Source organism: Erithacus rubecula, assembly GCF_903797595.1.
Source record: "Erithacus rubecula genome assembly, chromosome: 9".
Classification (NCBI taxonomy): Eukaryota; Metazoa; Chordata; class Aves; order Passeriformes; family Muscicapidae; genus Erithacus; species Erithacus rubecula.
Genome location: NC_136660.1, coordinates 14,017,908 through 14,036,563, shown reverse-complemented (window position 1 = coordinate 14,036,563; position 18,656 = coordinate 14,017,908). Strand labels below are relative to the sequence as shown.

The window sequence follows — 18,656 nt, the reverse complement described above, 5'->3', positions numbered from 1 at the left end:
CCCTCGCCCGGCTCGGACCCCTCCCAGCGGGGCCCCGAGCCCGCTCCCGTCCCGCTCCCGTCCCGCTCCCGTCCCGCCCCTTCCGCCAGCGCTGCCGCCGCCGCTTCCGGACGGGGGATGGGGGGTGGCGGTGGCCGCCGCCGCCGCCGAGGAGAGGCACGGGCAGCGGCGGAGGGAGGGCGCGGAGGAGCCGGCGCGGCGGCACCGCCGCTCGGCGCCAGGTGAGGCGGGGCGGGCTGCGGGGCCCTTCCCGGGGACCCTTCCTTGCCGGGGACCCTTCCTTCCCGCAGGTGGGAGCCCCAGGGTGCAGGCGGGTCTCGGGGGCAGGGGCTGTCCCGCCGCAGGGGCTGTGCGGGAGGAGAGCAGCCTCGCCTGCCGGGGTAAGGCGAGCCTGCCGTGCTGTGTGTCCGCGCCGGGATCCGCTCCGCCCTAATTCCCGGGCCCGCCCGGCCCGGCATGGCACATCTCTGCCGAGCGGAGCGCCCGGCCCGGCAGCACCGGCTGCGCGCTCGGGCTGAGGGCTCCGCCCTAGTGCCCGGCTGTGCCGCTGTCGGCCGGACTTTGTCGGCCTCGCTGGGAGAGCCGTGTGACGGTGTGGGCCGGGCAGCGAGCGGGGGTCGGGCCTGTGGCGCGGTGCGCCGCGCTGTGGGCCCGGGGGATCTGCGGTGCCCGATCCCCGCCCCAGCCCCACGGCAAACAGCGCTCCTGGGAGAGATGCTCCGTGTCCGGCTTGCGGGCAGATAACCAAACGCTTCTACCCCGTCCTAGGAGATATTCTAATCACTTCTGTCAATAAAATAGGTATTTTTTCTGAGGATAGGGTTTTCAGTTTTGAATAAAAAGGCTGTTGAGTGTGTAGGACTTCATTATTAGCGAGGCAACATGGAACAGTGCTGTTACTGGTTTGCATGTGTGCTCTTCGAGTTTCAGGGCTAAATAATGGGGTCTGCCTGTGGGGGAGAGTGTTTGTGCAAGTTTAGGGCCTGACTGTAAGGAAGTTAAACTACTGGAACTGTTACCCACTCAGTCTCTTCAGTCTGTAGTACTGATACCTTATGTGGCTTCGGACCATGCACTTAGTCATTGCTGATTGCTATTAAAAAAACCCCAACACTTCAAAAAGGTAGATTTTTCCAGTTAATGAGAGAGGTAATGTCAATGTTAACGTTTGTAGTAAGTTGAAGTGGTCTCATGGTTTTGTATTGGAGGCTTCAGTTTGCAAAATTAATTTTATAAAAGTTTTCTATGTGCAGCACTTGTTCTGTGTTGTAAGATGTCTTGATGGAGGATTCCACTTGGCTAAAGTCTGCCCTGTCCCCACAGAGCTCCCTGGTGCAGCTGGACACGGTGTCTGTGCCACCTCCACAGAGCAGCTGGTCATGCTGTGCTCTGGAGTGGCAAGAGCTCAGAAGACATTTCCCGGCATTTAAGTGCCCCTCCTGTTTGGTAAGGGGTGCCTCTTGCTGGGTATCAGAGGTAAGGAAATGCCTGTGTCTTTTTCTTCCTTTTGCTTTCTCTGATGTAGAAGAAAGGTGGAACTAGCCTGTAGGATTAGTGTGAAGTGATTTTTATACCAAGTGAAAGGAATTTTGGGAAGTTTTAAGTTTTTCTGGTGTAAGTACTACTTAGATGTGAAGGAAAAGTTCTGTAGATTTGTAAAGCACAAGAATTTAAAAATATTTTGTTTGTTCTTCTATGTGATACTGTTTTTGCTGGCTGCTTGGGGGTTTATTTTAGTAGGATACTATTAAAATACAGGTTGGCCTGGGAATTGCAATCTTTTGGGTTCTGTAGTATTGTTTTCCTTTGTACAGAGCTTGCTTTTGCAGTCCACTTAGCTGGTTGAAATCCACTAACCATATTACATTGTGTATGTTTGTTTGATAATCACATCCTTTTAAAAGTATTTTATTTCTTACGTTATTTAACGCATCTAAAATGAGGAAGGCTATTAGATTTTCACTAGACCAGAAAGATCAGATTGTAAATGGTTGTGGAGAGTAGATGAAAACCAGTTTCACTTCAGATATTGTTCTGGTATTCATTTGGATGGAGAGTTGGTTCATGTCTTCCCCTATTTCCATTTTAAGATGAGGGTGTGGGAAGAAAAGGGGAGGAGGAAACTTGAGTTGTTACTGCTCGGTTGCATAGGGATAAAGAGTGGCCAACATTCTGTTACAGGAGGGATACACTACTTGAAACCAGAAGAAAAATACTCGACACGTGATATTTGGCATGTAAAGTGTTCAAGAACTTAGTCAAATAGTAACAAAATACTGTAGATTGGCATCCTAAGTGGTGGAGTACTTGATCAGTTGTTTAAAAATCACTTGTGTGTGCCTTGAATTATAGCAGTGGGATAAAAATTTGTTTTGTTAGCCAGTTAGTAGATTAGGAGTTGAGCTGCTTTTAGTGTTCACTTGAGTGTAGTACAACCTGTTTGACTTAATGAGGTGTAAGAGTCAGGGAGCAGTATGTATTCTGTTCATTTTGATGCAATATGTAACTGTACTTGGTGGTTCTTAAGACAAGCATGTTTAACTTTCAGGACTTTCTGTAGTAGCTGCTGTCAGTCTTTTATGGAGGTATCTTGACAGAAGGATTCTGCTGAGAATATAGAGCTAATATTTGATCCACAAGCTGCACTTCAATAAATAATCATCTTCCTTGATTGCATAAAATCTAAGAATAAACTAGTGTTACTTTGAGATTTCTTATCTTACCTTCATGCAAAGCACTAAGACCTTTGAGTACAGTTAAGTTACTGCTGATCATCTCACTTATGATAACAAAGTCCCTAATTATAAATAAATTTATTATAAATAATAAATGCAATATTTATAAATTTGAAATTATTGTAGTCTTGGTTCAGGAAAATACCACTTTTTGTCTCATGATAGGCATTGTGCTGTGTTTGATCAATTTTTTGTGCAGTATGGTAGCCATTTAAATACTCTTGAAAAGTCATGTATTGTTTTTGCATGTGTTCTTTTTGTCCTGCTTGAAAGATTGCTACCGTATTATATGTATCTAGTGGCATTTAGAAGGTAAGGGCTAAGTCACTGTGTGTTATATGGCAGTGAAATCTTTGGTGCTATTTGCTTTAAATAAGCACTGAAGAATTTAGAGTTTCCAGGAAGAGCAGGTGACAGGCTTCTCATGTAAGTCAGAGTCAGCGGAGTAGCTGAGCCTTGTGCTGCATAACAAGGCAGTGCTGTGTGTTCTTTTTCCAGCACAGCATTGCTAAGTTGGTGTGTGACAGTAGCCTTATTATTTGCAGGCTGGCTCAGTGCATGTTTTTGTGTAGCTTTTTTGTGCTGGGGAGCCAAGGCCACCGACAAGGGCCTTGTCCTCATGGGTGAAGTGGCAGCCTTTGCAGGGAACAGCCTCTCCCCTGAGGTGTGGGACGTGCTCCTAAGCCAACAGACCCTGCAAAGGGGGGGCTGAGTTGGATGGCCTGTATTCAAACTGCAGCTTGAAACCTTCACACAGAAATGTAGGTTTAATCACTTGAGATCTGACCGTTCTTCAGCATCCTTCCTAAAATTCCTCTCAAGGATGGTGGGAATTGAATCTAGGGGGAAAGAAATCAAGGGACAAGGCTCTCCCAGGTACCTGAGGGCAGGTGGTAAAGCAATAATGTGCTAGTTGAGATTTTGCATTTGTATTTGGAATAAACAAAACCAGTCAGCATTCTGCTGATTGCTGCAGACCTAACTAGGTTGTTTAACCCTTCATCTATGACTCTGCTCTAATCAAGTTTGCAGTTCAATGTTACTGTGATATTGATGCTACTTTTCCTTGGCTAGAGTAGTGATAAGCAGATCCAACTTCCCACATATTACCTCAGTATACAGTCTCAAATCTGTAAGCTAGGAAAGTTAGGGAGGGAATTAGTGGTTGACTGGCAGCGATAGAATGATGGACAATTATGTTGAGGGAGGTTAATTTTCCCTATATATCCATCTAGGAAATTTTGCTGTCAGATAGGGTATACTCAGCCTCTCAGAGGCATCTTATTTTTTAATACCACAGCCAAATCGTAGGAATGTTTATGGCTCATGAAGTAATGTTTTTCTTTTAAAAAAGTGATTATACATATGCAGTTCATGTGCATTTGTGTTCATGCTGTTAATTGACAGGCTGGTGCAAGAAAATGGGACACACAATACATACTGTTGACAAGCTTGTTAAGTATTAAGTCACAGTACCAGGAAAATAATCAACTGACTAGCTACAGACATTGCTGATGTCAGGTGAAAAGTATATTTTGCCCTCTGACGCTTAAGTCTGTGCTTGCTTTGTGTTACTCATGTGTGTTATTCATCATTAAATAATGTTACCCATTATTTGGTTTCATAGATAAAGCTAGTAATACAGAAGGCAAAGTAGTTACTAGAGCTGTTTCCTTGCAGAAGACAGGTGCAGTTATCTAGGGGACTTGGCCTCTGCTGGGTTGTTCTTACACAGCAGCCTAGGGGTGTGAAAGTTATGCAGCATTCTTCAGCTTCAAAAATGAACAGGAGCAGATGCACACAGGGACCTGTACTGTATTCCAGGTATTACAATTATTAGGGAAAGTTCCTTTTACTTTTTAAACTGCAAGTGTCACCAACTGAGTAGTCTGAAAGGGAAGGCAGTTTCAGGGTTTAAGAAGCTGCTTTGTCATAAAAAAAATGAGTTTAACTGTTGCTGTTGGGTTGTAGTATTTAAATTTGTGTTTTGTGGTCATTTCTTTGTCTTTTCCAGTTGGTTAAGTGTCTTGTTGACAGCATTTCAAAACAGAGCAGGTCCTATCAGTTGCATCTTGAGGTTAATGTAGACTTTCTCCCAGGTCCAGCCCATAGTGACCTTTGATGTGTGTGATCATTCAGTCTTATAAGATTACTTTGGTTACACATTTTGTAAGGGTTGATTTTTATTCTGGCAATGCCAGATGAAGGAAGACTAGGCTTCTGTTAGGCTATTTGACTTGAAACAAATGAATAGAATTCTCTTAGGGTAGGGACAGTTTCCTGCCTTTGTCCTCAGAAGCTGCTTTGGTTAGAAGACAATATCAGTAAGTTCAGTGTATTTGTGGTGGTGAGTTTACATTCACTGCTTTTAGAAAACTTGTAATGTTTTAATGATGTTGCTGTGTTATAAAATAGCTCACTGTGATTAACAAATTTTTTTTCCAGTATTTAATCTGTACTTCTGAGTAAAGAAAGCTGGAAGTTCAGATAAGCAACATAAGTTTGTTTATTTTTCCTGGTTGTTTTGGATTTAGTATAAGAACAGTTTGATACACTCATATTTTAGTTGTTCAGTGGTGCTGACCCTAAGTCAAGGAGTTTTTGGTTTCTTTCCCCTGCTCTGCCAGTGAGGAGGGGAAGAAGAAGCTAGTAGAGACACAGCCAGGACAGCTGACCTGAGCCTGGCCAAAGGAATATTCCATACCATGGAATGCCCTGCTTGGTATATAAATGAAGAGGGGAGATTGGCCAGAAGGGGCTGACCACTGGTGGGGAACTGACTGGACAGAGGTCAGCAGGTGCTGAGCAGTTGCAGTGTGCATCACTTGTCTTTCTTAGGTGTTGTTCTTCTTTCTTTTTGCTATTTTCATTGTTATTATTACTGTATTTTATATTATTACCATTATTAAAGTGTTCCTATCTCAGTCCCTTGGGTTTATGTTTTTAGAGTTCTCCCCTCCATCCCACTGCAGGGGGAGTGGGCTGGGAGCAGTGAGTGGGAGTGAGTGAGTGTCTAAATGAGTCTTACTGCCACAAGGGATTAAACAGCAACCCTGAAATAAAGTAAACATAAGTAGTAAAAAAACCCGTCAATTAACCAATGATTAGTTGAAAATTAAATGTCATAATTTATTTTACTAGCTGTGACCAAAATAACTATTACAGTTGTTTTTGAGCTACATGTTCAAAAATAGCAAGGCAATGTAACAATGAGAAAATACCCTTCTATATAGGGAAGGAAGCATATAGTATATGCAGATATTCTAGTGGGGTTTTTTTTGGCAACTATTTAAATTAAGTCATTAAAGCTTATATGCTTATTGACTGTATATGAGGTATTGAGAAATTTTAGCAATTAATTAAGTACATGTTGTTAATATACAATCAACTCCTGAGAATATCCTCGTCTATGATGCCCTTAATTATTTTAGAAGGGTAAGTGTGATTTGTGTACTCATTTTTCTTCTAAAATATTTCTTTTGCACTGCTGAGAGATCTCATTTGACAAATTGAATCTTCCCTGATATAGTATAAAATAGGTCATGGTTCTATTAGATGAAAGTCAGAAGAATAAGTTGCATCCAATAATTATATTAAGAGCACCATAGGTGCTGTACCTCCTTAAAAAAATAAGTTAGAAGGAAAGAGGTTCTGGTTTTGGAAGAGCTGTGCCCCTGAAAAAGATGCAGAACTGTGCTGAATATTCATCATGAGTTTCAGTACCAGTTTACTATAGACAGAAGCTAAATAATAGATTAAATACACTGTTTCATTGCTTTCATTCTGAAAGCCTTGAATGATGTATGTGGCAGTAGTATGTTGTACTGCCTTGTATTTTCTGAGATTTGGTTGACATGATTGAAGCATTTCAGTTAGACTGTTTTTTCGAGTACAAAAGAGCTGTGAAATGGTAGCTCTTTCTCAGATGGCAGCTGTACATGAGCCACCAAATATAAATTATGCACAAATCCATTCTCTACTGCTGTGGGTCTTCAATATTGCATAAACGTTTTAGTACTTTAACTTCACTGGTAGCCTTTCTAAGTTTTGTAATGTGTTCCACATAATGTCCTGTGGTTAACTTTTTCCCTGGTGGTTGTTCTGATGACTTGTCACCACCATGTGACTAAAATGTTGCTGAGCTGTCTCTCCTTCCTTCAAGCAATATTCTAGAGTCAGGAACACAATTATTGAGAAATCTATATGAAGAGAATACATCTCTTCTGGTTTCGGTGTGTTACTACATTATCTACTACCACATCAGTTTTAAAAATTATTTGAAGCTTAAGCCAATGCTTCATTTCTAGTAATGTTATTTTTGAAAGCTGAGTATTTTAAAGGATTCACAATTTGGTAATATCTGTCTTAATTACTGAGACCAAACAAAGATAGGATGGTTGTACCATCAACATACATCTAGGGTACTTCAGCTCAATACTGTTGCAGATATCTAGACTTGGGTTTACTTGGAAGGAGTAGGGGAATGTAATGTAATCAAAGCTTCAGTATGTATTTTAAAACAGTAGGATATATTGGACTGTGTTGAAATGTATTGTTTCAGCTTTAATTCAGTTTTGTGTGTTTGCTGGCTGTACTTTCTGGCGTAGTTGATGAACTGCACACTGTGGAAAAGTCTAATGATTAAGCTGGTATTTAAAGAGTAGTATTTGATTTTCATTGCCTAAAGTAATAAATAAAGTAGGATTGATTTATTTATTTATAGCAAAATTAGAACAGTATACTGGATACATCTAGGAAATATTCTACTTGGAAACTTAAGACTTCTATTTAGGAGCAAATGAGATAATCTTAATTTAGTTTTTCTTGAATTAAAAAAAAATGATATTAGCTTAGAAATTAGGTCTGTTTTTTAGCTGTCTCTTATTTAAATGTGTTGGGCTAATCAAGCATCTAAAATTGCAGAGCAGACAGTGTTATTTCAGCACTCTGTGTCAAACACTGTGCTGTCTCTGGCTGTGCAGGTCAGCGCGATTGGCGGATAAAGAGCAGGATGGCAGGCAGCAGCCAGCTCTGCATTCGCCGCTGGACTACCAAGAACGTGGCCAGGTGGCTGAAGGAAGAAGGCTTCTGTGAATACGTGGATCTTCTGTGCAACAGGCACAGGCTGGATGGAATTACCCTGCTGACACTCACTGAGTATGACCTGCGATCCCCTCCTCTGGAAATCAAAATCTTGGGGGATATCAAGAGGCTGATGTTGTCCATACGCAAACTGCAGAAGCAGCACATCGATGTTCTGGAAGAGCTGGGCTTCACCAGTGATGGTCATGCTGGCACTGTTGGTGCACTACAGGGGGCAGATTGGTTTTGTAATGGTGATGTACCTCGGGACTATGATGGACCAAGTACTGACTTGAATGGTGATCAGTATCAATATACAAATGGAAAACACAAACATGCAACACGCAGACTGGACCCAGAGTACTGGAAGACAGTTTTAAGTTGTGTGTATGTCTTCATAGTGTTTGGCTTTACATCATTTGTTATGGTGATAGTACACGAGCGAGTACCTGACATGCAAACATATCCGCCTCTGCCAGACATATTTCTAGATAGGTAAGAAATTTTCTTTCTAAGCAAAACAGTAACGTGATGGTTAAAATATAGGCTGTCTTTTCACTGTTTTCAAAGTTTCCTGTGTTGTAGAAGATAGTTTCATATATTTTAGAAGGAAGTTTCATGTGCTCTAGAAGATGCCTCTGCAAAAAAGTAATAAAAGTCTAGTAAATCCTTCTGCTAAGATGGAAATGCAGATCACTTAGATGCAGAGATTTAGTTTAGGGGAAGATAGATTGAGCTGTTGTTCTACCTAGTTGTATTTAGTTTTGCATCCTTAACTATTATAACACAGTAATTACTTTGTCCATCCTCACATTCTAGTAAAAAGCATGATGGTCAGCTGGCATAGATATGCAGCCATATGCATTTTCTGAAATCCAGCTCCTGCTGTGAAGCTTAACATGTCTTGATATAAAATAGACTTTGGATGAAGGAATATTTTGGTCTGTGAAGTGACCAAGGAAATTGAAAGGGAACAGAATTGGTACTGCATTTTTACTGTCTTCCTACTGTCAGCTTGCTGAAGATGGTCTAGAGAAACTCTAAAATAGAATGAAAAGACTAACATCTCTTTTAACAGGGCATTAAACCACTGTTGTGAATTATGCTGTACCTGTTCATTTTTTAAAGAAAATACTTCATTTCAGGCAAACAAGAGACTCAATGGCAAAGGTCAAATTCTAGTCATTGATAACAGGTTTAATAGAGGATAAATATTCCCTTTGAGAAAGTGCACTTGCACCATGGAGAACTTAACTGCCTAGAGAGTTCTAAAAGATGAGCTAAACTGTTAAAAAGTTCAGCCTTTGTGATCTTCCTGTTCCTGCCAATAATTTCCATTTTCATTAATGGCTTTCAAGAAGTCAGTAAGACTCTAATCTTTTGAGTAAGTGTTCAGAATCCCCCATAAATTAATATATAACTCATCAAGGACAGACCACATCCAGCAGAGTGGAAGAGGGGAGAGAGAGCAGGAGCTGTGGCATTACTGGATTTTGTTCCCAGGGTGCTACCATGGTATCCAGTGCACAGGAGGATGGGGGAGGCCAGAAAGCAGCAGCTCACAAAACAATGAGAGGGGATTACTCCAAAACTCGTGTTTGAGCAGCTCTTTGCTACCCCTTTGTACTGGGGGAGCACAAAACTACGAGGAGCAGCCTCTTTTGAAATCTGTTGGTCTGTGTTTTGGTGACTGAGGAGTGGAAGTGGTTGCTGGTGCCTTATGTGTGCAAGAAGGTCTTAGATCTTTTGACAGGGAAGGCTGGAAGATTTTCATGTAGTGATTATCACTGAAGTTTTGAAAACTATTTTTACTTCCCCTGATACAGTTCTGCTTCATAACAAGTGTTGAAGGTTTTTGACCTTGTAGTATTTAATTTACTGCGTTGACATGTCATTCTTGCAAGCGTAATTGACATGATGCAAGTTTTTGTCAGAATGAAAAGGTTGTTGTGAAACAACAGTAGAGAAACACATCCTGTTAGTGAATAATGTGTAAATCAAGAGAGCATACTAGAGATTTCTCTGACTTAGTGAATTCTGTGCTAACTGGAAGCACATTATTAGGAGGAAGATGACATAACTTATTATATTTCAAATTCTTTTTCATTCTGTCCAACAAAAGTATTTTTGGCTGTAGTTTGTACTATTGTCAGATGAATTGAAATTAATTTTGAGGTTAGAACCTCACATGCCCTTCTTTCCAATATTGAGACTAGGAAAAAAATTACGCTTTTGTATTAACTTTCTTTTTTTTCCCTCTTTTTTTTTTAGTGTCCCTAGGATACCATGGGCTTTTGCTATGACTGAAGTATGTGGTGTAATTCTTTGCTATATTTGGCTCGTGGTTCTTCTGCTTCACAAACACAGGTAGATTTTATAAAATCCAAATTAACTGGTACTTTGATGCAGAGAAAATACCATAACAATTATTTATGATGGTTGTTTCTGCATTTCCATTCTCTAAGACTCTTGTCAACTCCTAGTTAAATGTTAAAATGGCTTAAGGAGGATTTAATAAGGAATGATAGTTTGTGAATCTTTCAAAGGAGTAATCTGATTTTACTTTTCTACCATATTTATAAGTAATTTCCTTCAGAACATGGGTTTTCAGAGAGTTGTCAGTATATACACTCATGCTATAACAGTCTTGTATATAAGAAAGTGCTACAAGAATGAACAGGGTATCTGAGCCAGCCTGGCAGTTTGCTTTCACAGAGGGATAGAAAATGCTTTTGTGTGCGTGTGTATTTTAAGTTACATTTTCACTAGTTCATTGATTTTTATCAGTTTGCCAGCAGAAGGTATGAGTGCCAAAGCTAGCACAAGAGTAGCTGCAGAGGTGGAGCTGTACCTTTTGGTAACAGTAAGCTTACTATGTCTCACTCTGTCATGTGGAACCATATTTTTACAGTGCTACTTAATTTAAAAAAAAAATGTTGTGAAACTTGCAGTGATGATGACAGGACTTAATGGGATTAAGTTGGGGCAAGGTGAAATGTTTTTTTCATAACTTCCCTGATCTCAGTTCCTGTGTACTTTTCCCAGATCTATACTCCTGCGCAGGCTGTGCAGCCTCATGGGGACAGTATTTCTACTACGCTGCATTACAATGTTTGTTACCTCACTCTCTGTGCCAGGACAGCACTTGCAGTGTACTGGAAAGGTAAAAACTTCAAATGCTTTAAATGATTTTTCCTGCTTCCTTTTGTAAAAAAATACCTAAGACATGATTACGATTGTTGCCACCATAGTGTTAGATGTGTGTTTTTTAAGAACATCGTGTTATTACACTCTACAGAGAGAGTAAGTCAAAGAGGTGTGCACTTAAACTTTCATGAAGAAAGACTGAAAGGGAGCTAATCGCTTCTTTGTCTTGTTGTTTGCATGGTTTTGGAAAAAAACCCAACAAACTATTATTTCACCCCTTCTCATAAGGGATATTCCTTAGAACATAGGATGTTATGGTTTCATCCTAACTTCTAGTTAGGAGAGGTTTGAGCTGAACAAATAGAAAGCTTGATTTGGGAGACTTAACACATTCAGGGAAAGGTGACAGACTCTGTGACTAAATAACTTGGAACAAAATACTTGCTCTAAATTCCAGTATTCATAAGAGGTATGGTGAATACAATTAGTAATTGTCGTTTCTAATGTGACTCATTGCCACAGAGAAATCCAATGATGTGCTAACCTGCATTTTAATAAAAGACACAACATGATAAATGGTATTAAACATAGTGCAGTACAGCTAACTTTAGGGGACATACTGTTTGGGCAGTGGGGTTGGGATTTAGTAAAGAATAATATCACTGTTTTTCAGTTGTATGGCAATGTTTGGGCAAAACTCCAGCGGGCATTTGCAATATGGAGTGGCTTTGGAATGACTCTGACTGGAGTACATACATGTGGAGATTATATGTTCAGTGGTCACACCGTCGTCCTGACCATGCTCAACTTCTTTGTCACAGAATGTGAGTACATAGTGTTAATACTCAAATGTTCTTAAGAGTATGTACAGAGGTGTGAGAGTGCAAACATTTGAATGTCCTTAAGTATTAAGAATATCTGCTTCTTGACCTTGTCAGAAAGTTCAGTGTAACATTTAAGCAAACAAATACAAATTCAGATTGCTGTGCTCTTTCTCAGGTTTGTGACAGTCAAGGCACAGTGAGGAAAGGGACACCACTTCCTTGAATGGGGGGATGAATAAGGTGCTTTTGAATAAACATGTAAGCCAAGAAATTAGAAAGGCTTTCTGGCTTGCTACTGGGAGAATACTTGGGAAGATACTTAGGATTGTCTGTTACTTTTCCCTTCCCTAGGTGTCTGCCACTGACTCCTGTCAGCCAAAATACCTGGCAAGGTTTCTGTACGTTTAGTATAATCCATAAAGCCAAACACCAAACCCTGTAAGGAGTGAGAATATATGAAACAGGAGTACCCTTCTGTAAATACCAACAGTGATTTGATACATGTTGCAGCAAGCAAAGATTATTAGTTTGAGTTCAACTATGATGTAATGACTGCAATAACAGTAATGTAGCTTTCATTGCATCTTCCTCTTTATAACATAAAAAATTACATTATTTTTATTAAAAGAAGTTGGTGGAACAAAGAATTCTGCTTTGCAGGGTGATAAACCATTTAAGGATGCTCTCGTTAATCCAGAAATGCATTTGTAAATTAAATCATGAACTGACAGACATACATAACTTGTGTGGTTGCTTTTGTTGGCTTTATTGGACCTGTATACAATATTTCCGAATGAAGAGAGTAACTTCATCTCATTTTTGGATGAAAAATCTGGATAAAAACTTGGAATGTTTAGGCCTGCATTTTGAGACAGTCAAGGTTAATCACTTTCTGTTTTCTCCTAGACACGCCAAGGAGCTGGAACTTCTTGCACACCTTGTCCTGGGTCCTGAATCTCTTTGGGATCTTCTTCATTTTGGCTGCACATGAACATTATTCTATAGATGTCTTCATTGCCTTTTACATCACTACGAGACTCTTTTTGTATTACCATACATTGGCTAATACCAGAGCATATCAACAAAGTAGGAGGGCAAGGATATGGTTTCCAATGTTTTCTTTTTTTGAATGCAATGTTAATGGTACTGTTCCCAATGAGTACTGCTGGCCCTTTTCAAAACCTGCTATTCTAAAAAGATTAATTGGTTGAAGACTGTGTGGGTCAGTTCAGATTTTTATGAAGCATTATGACTAAGATCCTACAAGGGGGAAGTCAAGTAACATTTTTCACTCCATGATCTCCTCCTTGCCTTGTTTATTGGATTCTTAGCCATAAAATGGGGTTTCCATACTTTACAGGGATGTGTTTTGTTTTCTCCTTGTGGAAATAGAAAACAATGCAGGGATAGGTAAAGGCTATCAGTGAAGCATGAATATAAACCAGAATACTGTTACCCTTGGTAAGGTTCTGTGTGAATGCTTATGGAGTATTAACCTCCAACATGTATGGAATATAACACACCCTTTACAGGTCCAGATAATCCTTGTTACCTGAGTGCCAGCCTTTACATATACTGACAAAAAATTCGAACTTTATGAAGCCTTTCTTTGAAAGCAGTCATAAGTGAAATTTTCAAAACAAGCTGCATATATTTAAAGATTGAGGAGGTCTGTGTCATAATGAAGGAAGCAGCATAGTTCCTTGCTGAGAGGGTGTCTTAACTGTTAAATTACAAGTCTTGACAGTATAAATGGTCTGCATACAGGTTGCCAAAAGTGAAAGTCTGCCTTGTGGCTATGCAGTGATATTTTTTTTAATAAGAACTTATTTAGTCTAGTCCATCAGTTGTATGATTGTTCTAGCACTTGAAAGTTTTCCCTTTTGTGTTTAAATGAGTTCAAGTAAGTGGAACATCCACTGAAAGTAAACTTAGCTTTAGTGAGTTTAAAGCCACAAAATAACTTTGGTGTGGTCTTAATTGCTTTATACCCAAAGCCATGCATGCTTTTCAGGGGCAGTTCTTTAACATTGGAAAAACAGAACAGTTGTCTTTGTGTATCTTACTGTCCTATAAATGGATGGGAAAAATGCATGTAGTAACTCTTTCAGGAATAGTAATAATAGTGAGTATTGGAAATAGTGCTCATGTTGATGTATGTTTTAGCACTCTGGTGTCAACACTATGGTGAATATCTCTGGATACATATATATATATGCACAGTATATTTGGTTATATGTATAAAACACAGTATATGTTTTTCTAACAACTATGAAAAGAGGCTAGTTCTTAATTTAAGTTGCTCATTTACTACACTGAAAGATACCATAAACAGCTGAGTTTTGCTTGTTGAAAAAACCAAACCACAACCCACAACTAAACATCCCCCAAAACCTTAAGCCAACACTCCGAGTCCATAAGGCATGAGCAGGGTCACACAAGGTTTGGTGATCTCTTAAGCAGTGGATTGTGAGGGGACAATACCAATGTTGTCTGCAGAGCCTTGAAATTAGATTTGTGCTATATGAAAACTGATAGGTACAAGATACAAAATCATAAAAATGGCACAGACCTTTTAATTTGATTATTGCAACTTCAGATGTGCAAATGTAGTGTAAGTCAGCTTTAGAAAGTTACACAAAGCATTTCCAGCTTGGTACAAGCTGACTTAAGGGCACTATGTACTTGTGTGTGCATGGAAATGAATCCATTTGGAATTTGCAAGGTTTGTGTTTGGAGGCTTGTAACCTACTGTGGGCTGCTCCTTGCTGTATTGTGTTCCTTTTATAAACCTTGATTGTACTAACTTGACTACCTTACACTCTTTGTAGTATATTAATTTTGTAACTTAATTTAGCTCCTATTCCACAGAAGAATTATGCATCTTGGAGTATCTCTGCCAGCTGTAATGAGCACATGTACTATTCCAGAGATTTTTATATTTGTAGCATTCCAATTTTTTAGCAAAATAGCAGGTTTAATACTATATTGTTCAATCCACTATAGCCTGATGGCTTTTGCCATCCAAATTGGGAGAGTATCCTTACACTTAAAAAAAAGGAGAAAATATTCTAAAATATTTAAATACTTGCCATTTGCTGCTCTTAACTTTCTGATTTCAGAAAGGCAATTTGAACATTCCTCTTGAGACTTTATAATAAAAGAGCTCTATTTGTTAACTTATATTTGCCTTTGCAATGCACAGAGTTATGAATGCTGTTTTTCTAAACTCTAGGAAACATCTGTTCTCAGGATGTACAGGATTGTAATCTGAGTTATATGGAGAGGTATGCAATTAAACTTGCAAAGCTGTTGATTCTAAAAATAACTATTTGAATGGTAACTGGCATAACTGCATCTAAACTGAAATATTACTTTACAACTTAGACATGCAGGAGAATTTTCAAGTACAGCCTAGTGTAACAATGTTTACATAAAGTAAAGCTATCATTTCAATATTTTTATTTTTTGTAGTGAAGTTCATATACATTGAAATGTAAGGATTCTTTGTTCTAATTTAATTTTCAAATTCTGTTAAGTAAACTGTGTTTTAAATCAGCCTTGTCTATAATTGTTTTTTAAAAGAAGCTTGTTCTTTTTTGCTGTTTTCCCTGATGCTAGATATCTAAGTTTAGGATAAGTAATATAAAATGGTTGGTTTTGTTAGCATTGGAGTGGATTAAAACATTGACAGGATAATTGTCCTCTGCTATTTTGAAAGTTCATTTTATCTATCTGTGAACATGCAAGAGGAAAGCTTGAAGTTGATAGAAAAATGTGATCTTGCTTGCAGGAGGGCACAGGTCAGTCTGTAAAGTTGGGAATGTAAGCTGGATTGTTAATTAATTGGAAAAAAGTTGCAGGTAACTGATAGTCTTAACATTTTGTCAGTGTGTTAAAAGCATTTTGCTGCTTCCATTGCTGACAAGCACTTTTAAGTAAAGTTAGCAGAGCACCTGGGCCTTGGATTTAATGCTTAGTATGTTCAGGGATGTCTTCCTTCATGCTCATGTGCCATCATTGCTCTCCTTTAAAATGTTGCACCTCTTTTGTGCTAAGTTGCCTTCTGTGGTCTGTGTGAATGCCCACATAATGTGAATTCAGAATAATGAATTAATTTCTATGTAATGCCAGCAAGTGCAAGTGTCTCTACAACATTAGTACTACAAAGTGCACAAATGAATCAAGTAGCAAAGTCTGAAATTAGTAACATTATATACAAAAGAAGGGGAGGGTCACTTTTTTGGCTAGCTTAGCAAATTTAGTAATATTTGAGACTTGCAATAGGGTTGAGCTCTTCCTAATTACTTTGGGGATATGTATGCACATATCTGCAAGTGGTAAACACACAGATTCTTCCCACATCCTTTTTCTTTGGCTTTTTGTACCTTATGACAGAGTTTCTTATAATAGCTTTCCTAAACTTTTTGCCTTTGGTTTTTCATTTTTGAAAGATCCCTTAAGTGGTTTACGGCCTTACACCTGCACAGAATTAGACCTTCATAGACTTGTTTTTAAACAAATTCTGATTACACTGATGAAACTTATGAAAGTATCTTTAAGTAAGATTCTCCAACTGATCTTGCTTCCATATATGCAAATTATCTTCATGTCCTATGGCAGACATGATAACACTTGCACAAAGTGTCAGTACAGAAATGTAGGTAGGCCTGAAGTATTTACATGTCCAACACTAGCAAGAATTAGATCCCATTAATGTACTGCTTGACTTGTATGCATAACTTCAAGCAAATTACTAAATACTCTTGACTTCAGTGAGTGTTACCATTTTAGTTTAAACATTTTTTTAGATAAGGCCCAGTGCATACAGTGTGTGGTATAATCCTGAAGTAATGAGAATAGGTAATGTCACTTCCTTTTTGGTTTTCTCTGATGTTCCCCCCCCGCCCTTATTTACTGTAGAAGAAAACATTCCAGTAGAATTTCAAAGAAATTGCTACTTAACTGAGTTCTGAAAGAAGAAATCTGTAAAAAAAACAAAAGACAGAATAAAACCTTGATAATTATCTATTTTAAGAAGCAAGTTAAATGATTTGGGGAAAAAAGTAATTTTTTGATGCAAGCATGTTAAATAAGGTCATTTAGAATTACTGAAACCCTCCAAGGAGGATAAAAGCACAGGTTCCTATAATCTTTTCTGTACAAGTATATCTTGTGTAGTGCCAAAAAGAGAGTTAAAGAGGAAATAATTGAGCTCAGACACCAGTAAAAGCCTTTTGCAGCAATTAATGCCTCCTTGTTTTTTAACCATTGCCTGCATGCTTAGTGCTATACTTGTCCATTACTGTTTAGCTAGTTTTCTGATATATAAAAGCCCACTTGGTTTTTAAACATCAGTCACAGAGGAAAAAACCCCAAACAGTGTTTTTTATGGACCTGGAGTGTAACAAAACTTAAAACAGCTGTGATAGTTTTAATCTTGCCCATGTAGTTCTTACTGAAGAGTTAGGGAGAATTTGCAGTAATGTACAGACAATACTGATTTTTTTTTTAATAACCATGGGTACCTTTTTAGAAATCTGACTTGTAACTTCAAAAACCACCATAGTCTTGTCAAGATGGAAGTATATCTGACAGAAGTCCTATCAGTGAGACAACTTACCTCTGAATTATTTTATACATGTAGACTTCAACAATAAGGGTTAATTGGTAGACCACTGGTTTATAAAGTTATAAAATACAAAATATTTCTGATCTATTTTTGAACTTGTCACTATTCTAATTGAAGCAAAAAAGTTCTTTGTAGTGAAGCTACTGATGTCTTATTCTTTATATGAAGAGAAGCACCAAAAACCCTCAAAACTCCTCAAACACTATGGTATTGTGAACACTGAACCTTCCATATAGCAGTATCCTGCAGACTTACCACTTGTATCCTAACAAATTTGCAGTGAGTATTATGTACATAATTCAGTGACATGCACGTTTTAAAAGCCAGTTTGGAATAAGTGTGTAAGAACTTAAGGTGATCAACGTGGAGCACAATAACCTGACCTTTTAGCCCTGACTGTGTAGTTAGTAAGACTAACTGTAACTTTGTTTTGCTCTTTCAATTCAGTTTTGTCAAAAAAGGAGAAATCTTGTCAAATTTGAGAAACCACAAACTGCATTGTGCATGGTACTTAACATAGTAAGGATGTAGAAACATGACTTTTCACACTGAACAGTTAATTCAGTTTTGTCCTGACTGAGAAAATAGTGTTATCTAATGGCTAGAAGGTATGCCAGTGAAGTGTAGAGTACTGTAAATAAGTAAATATTGTTTTGATTCTAAACTCAGATTGAATTAATATATTGTTTTATATCTTTGTTGTGTTAAACATATTTAAAAATACTAAAATAAAATATTTGAAAGATGACAAATGCTTGATTTATTTTATATGCAGAATGATGGCTCATTGTCTCTGTTAGCACTGTGACTGAAAGTATTCCTGAGCATAGGTGTGATGGTGTTTCAAGGTCTTTCTCCAGTATGGAAGTAAGTAATGCTGACAAAATATACTGGGCACATCCTGTGGGAATCTGTTCTAAGTATGTGCACGTACTTCAGATCATTTCTGGAGAAATAACTGTTCCGGGTGATGCAGGAATTACAGGTTTACAGCTGTGGTCTTAAGTTTGCAGCTACCTATAAGGGGTTTGTTTTATCTTTTGGCACTGATCTGTGACAGGTTCTGGTAAAATTCTTGGTTTTCCCTGAAACAGGGAAACAGCCACCAAATACTAAATTCCTGTTGCTGTCAAAATTGTACTGAAGTTTGATACTAGGATAGAATAGGTACTCACTGGACTGTTCATAGAAATAACTTGACTTGTGTAGAATATTGACAGCCAATTTGGTAACAGT

General features: G+C 38.7%; 1 protein-coding gene across 1 annotated transcript; it reads left to right on the top strand.

Annotated features, from left to right (window-relative positions):
* Window positions 1-95: 95 nt before the first annotated feature.
* Window positions 96-15,346, top strand: SAMD8 (sterile alpha motif domain containing 8). The gene is made up of 7 exons (XM_079312378.1): window positions 96-221; window positions 1,324-1,476; window positions 7,718-8,312; window positions 10,089-10,184; window positions 10,863-10,980; window positions 11,638-11,788; window positions 12,695-15,346. The coding sequence occupies exons 3-7, from the start codon at window positions 7,747-7,749 to the stop codon at window positions 12,997-12,999; spliced, it is 1,236 nt and encodes a 411-aa protein (XP_079168504.1). The 5' UTR covers window positions 96-221; window positions 1,324-1,476; window positions 7,718-7,746; the 3' UTR covers window positions 13,000-15,346.
* Window positions 15,347-18,656: the final 3,310 nt, after the last annotated feature.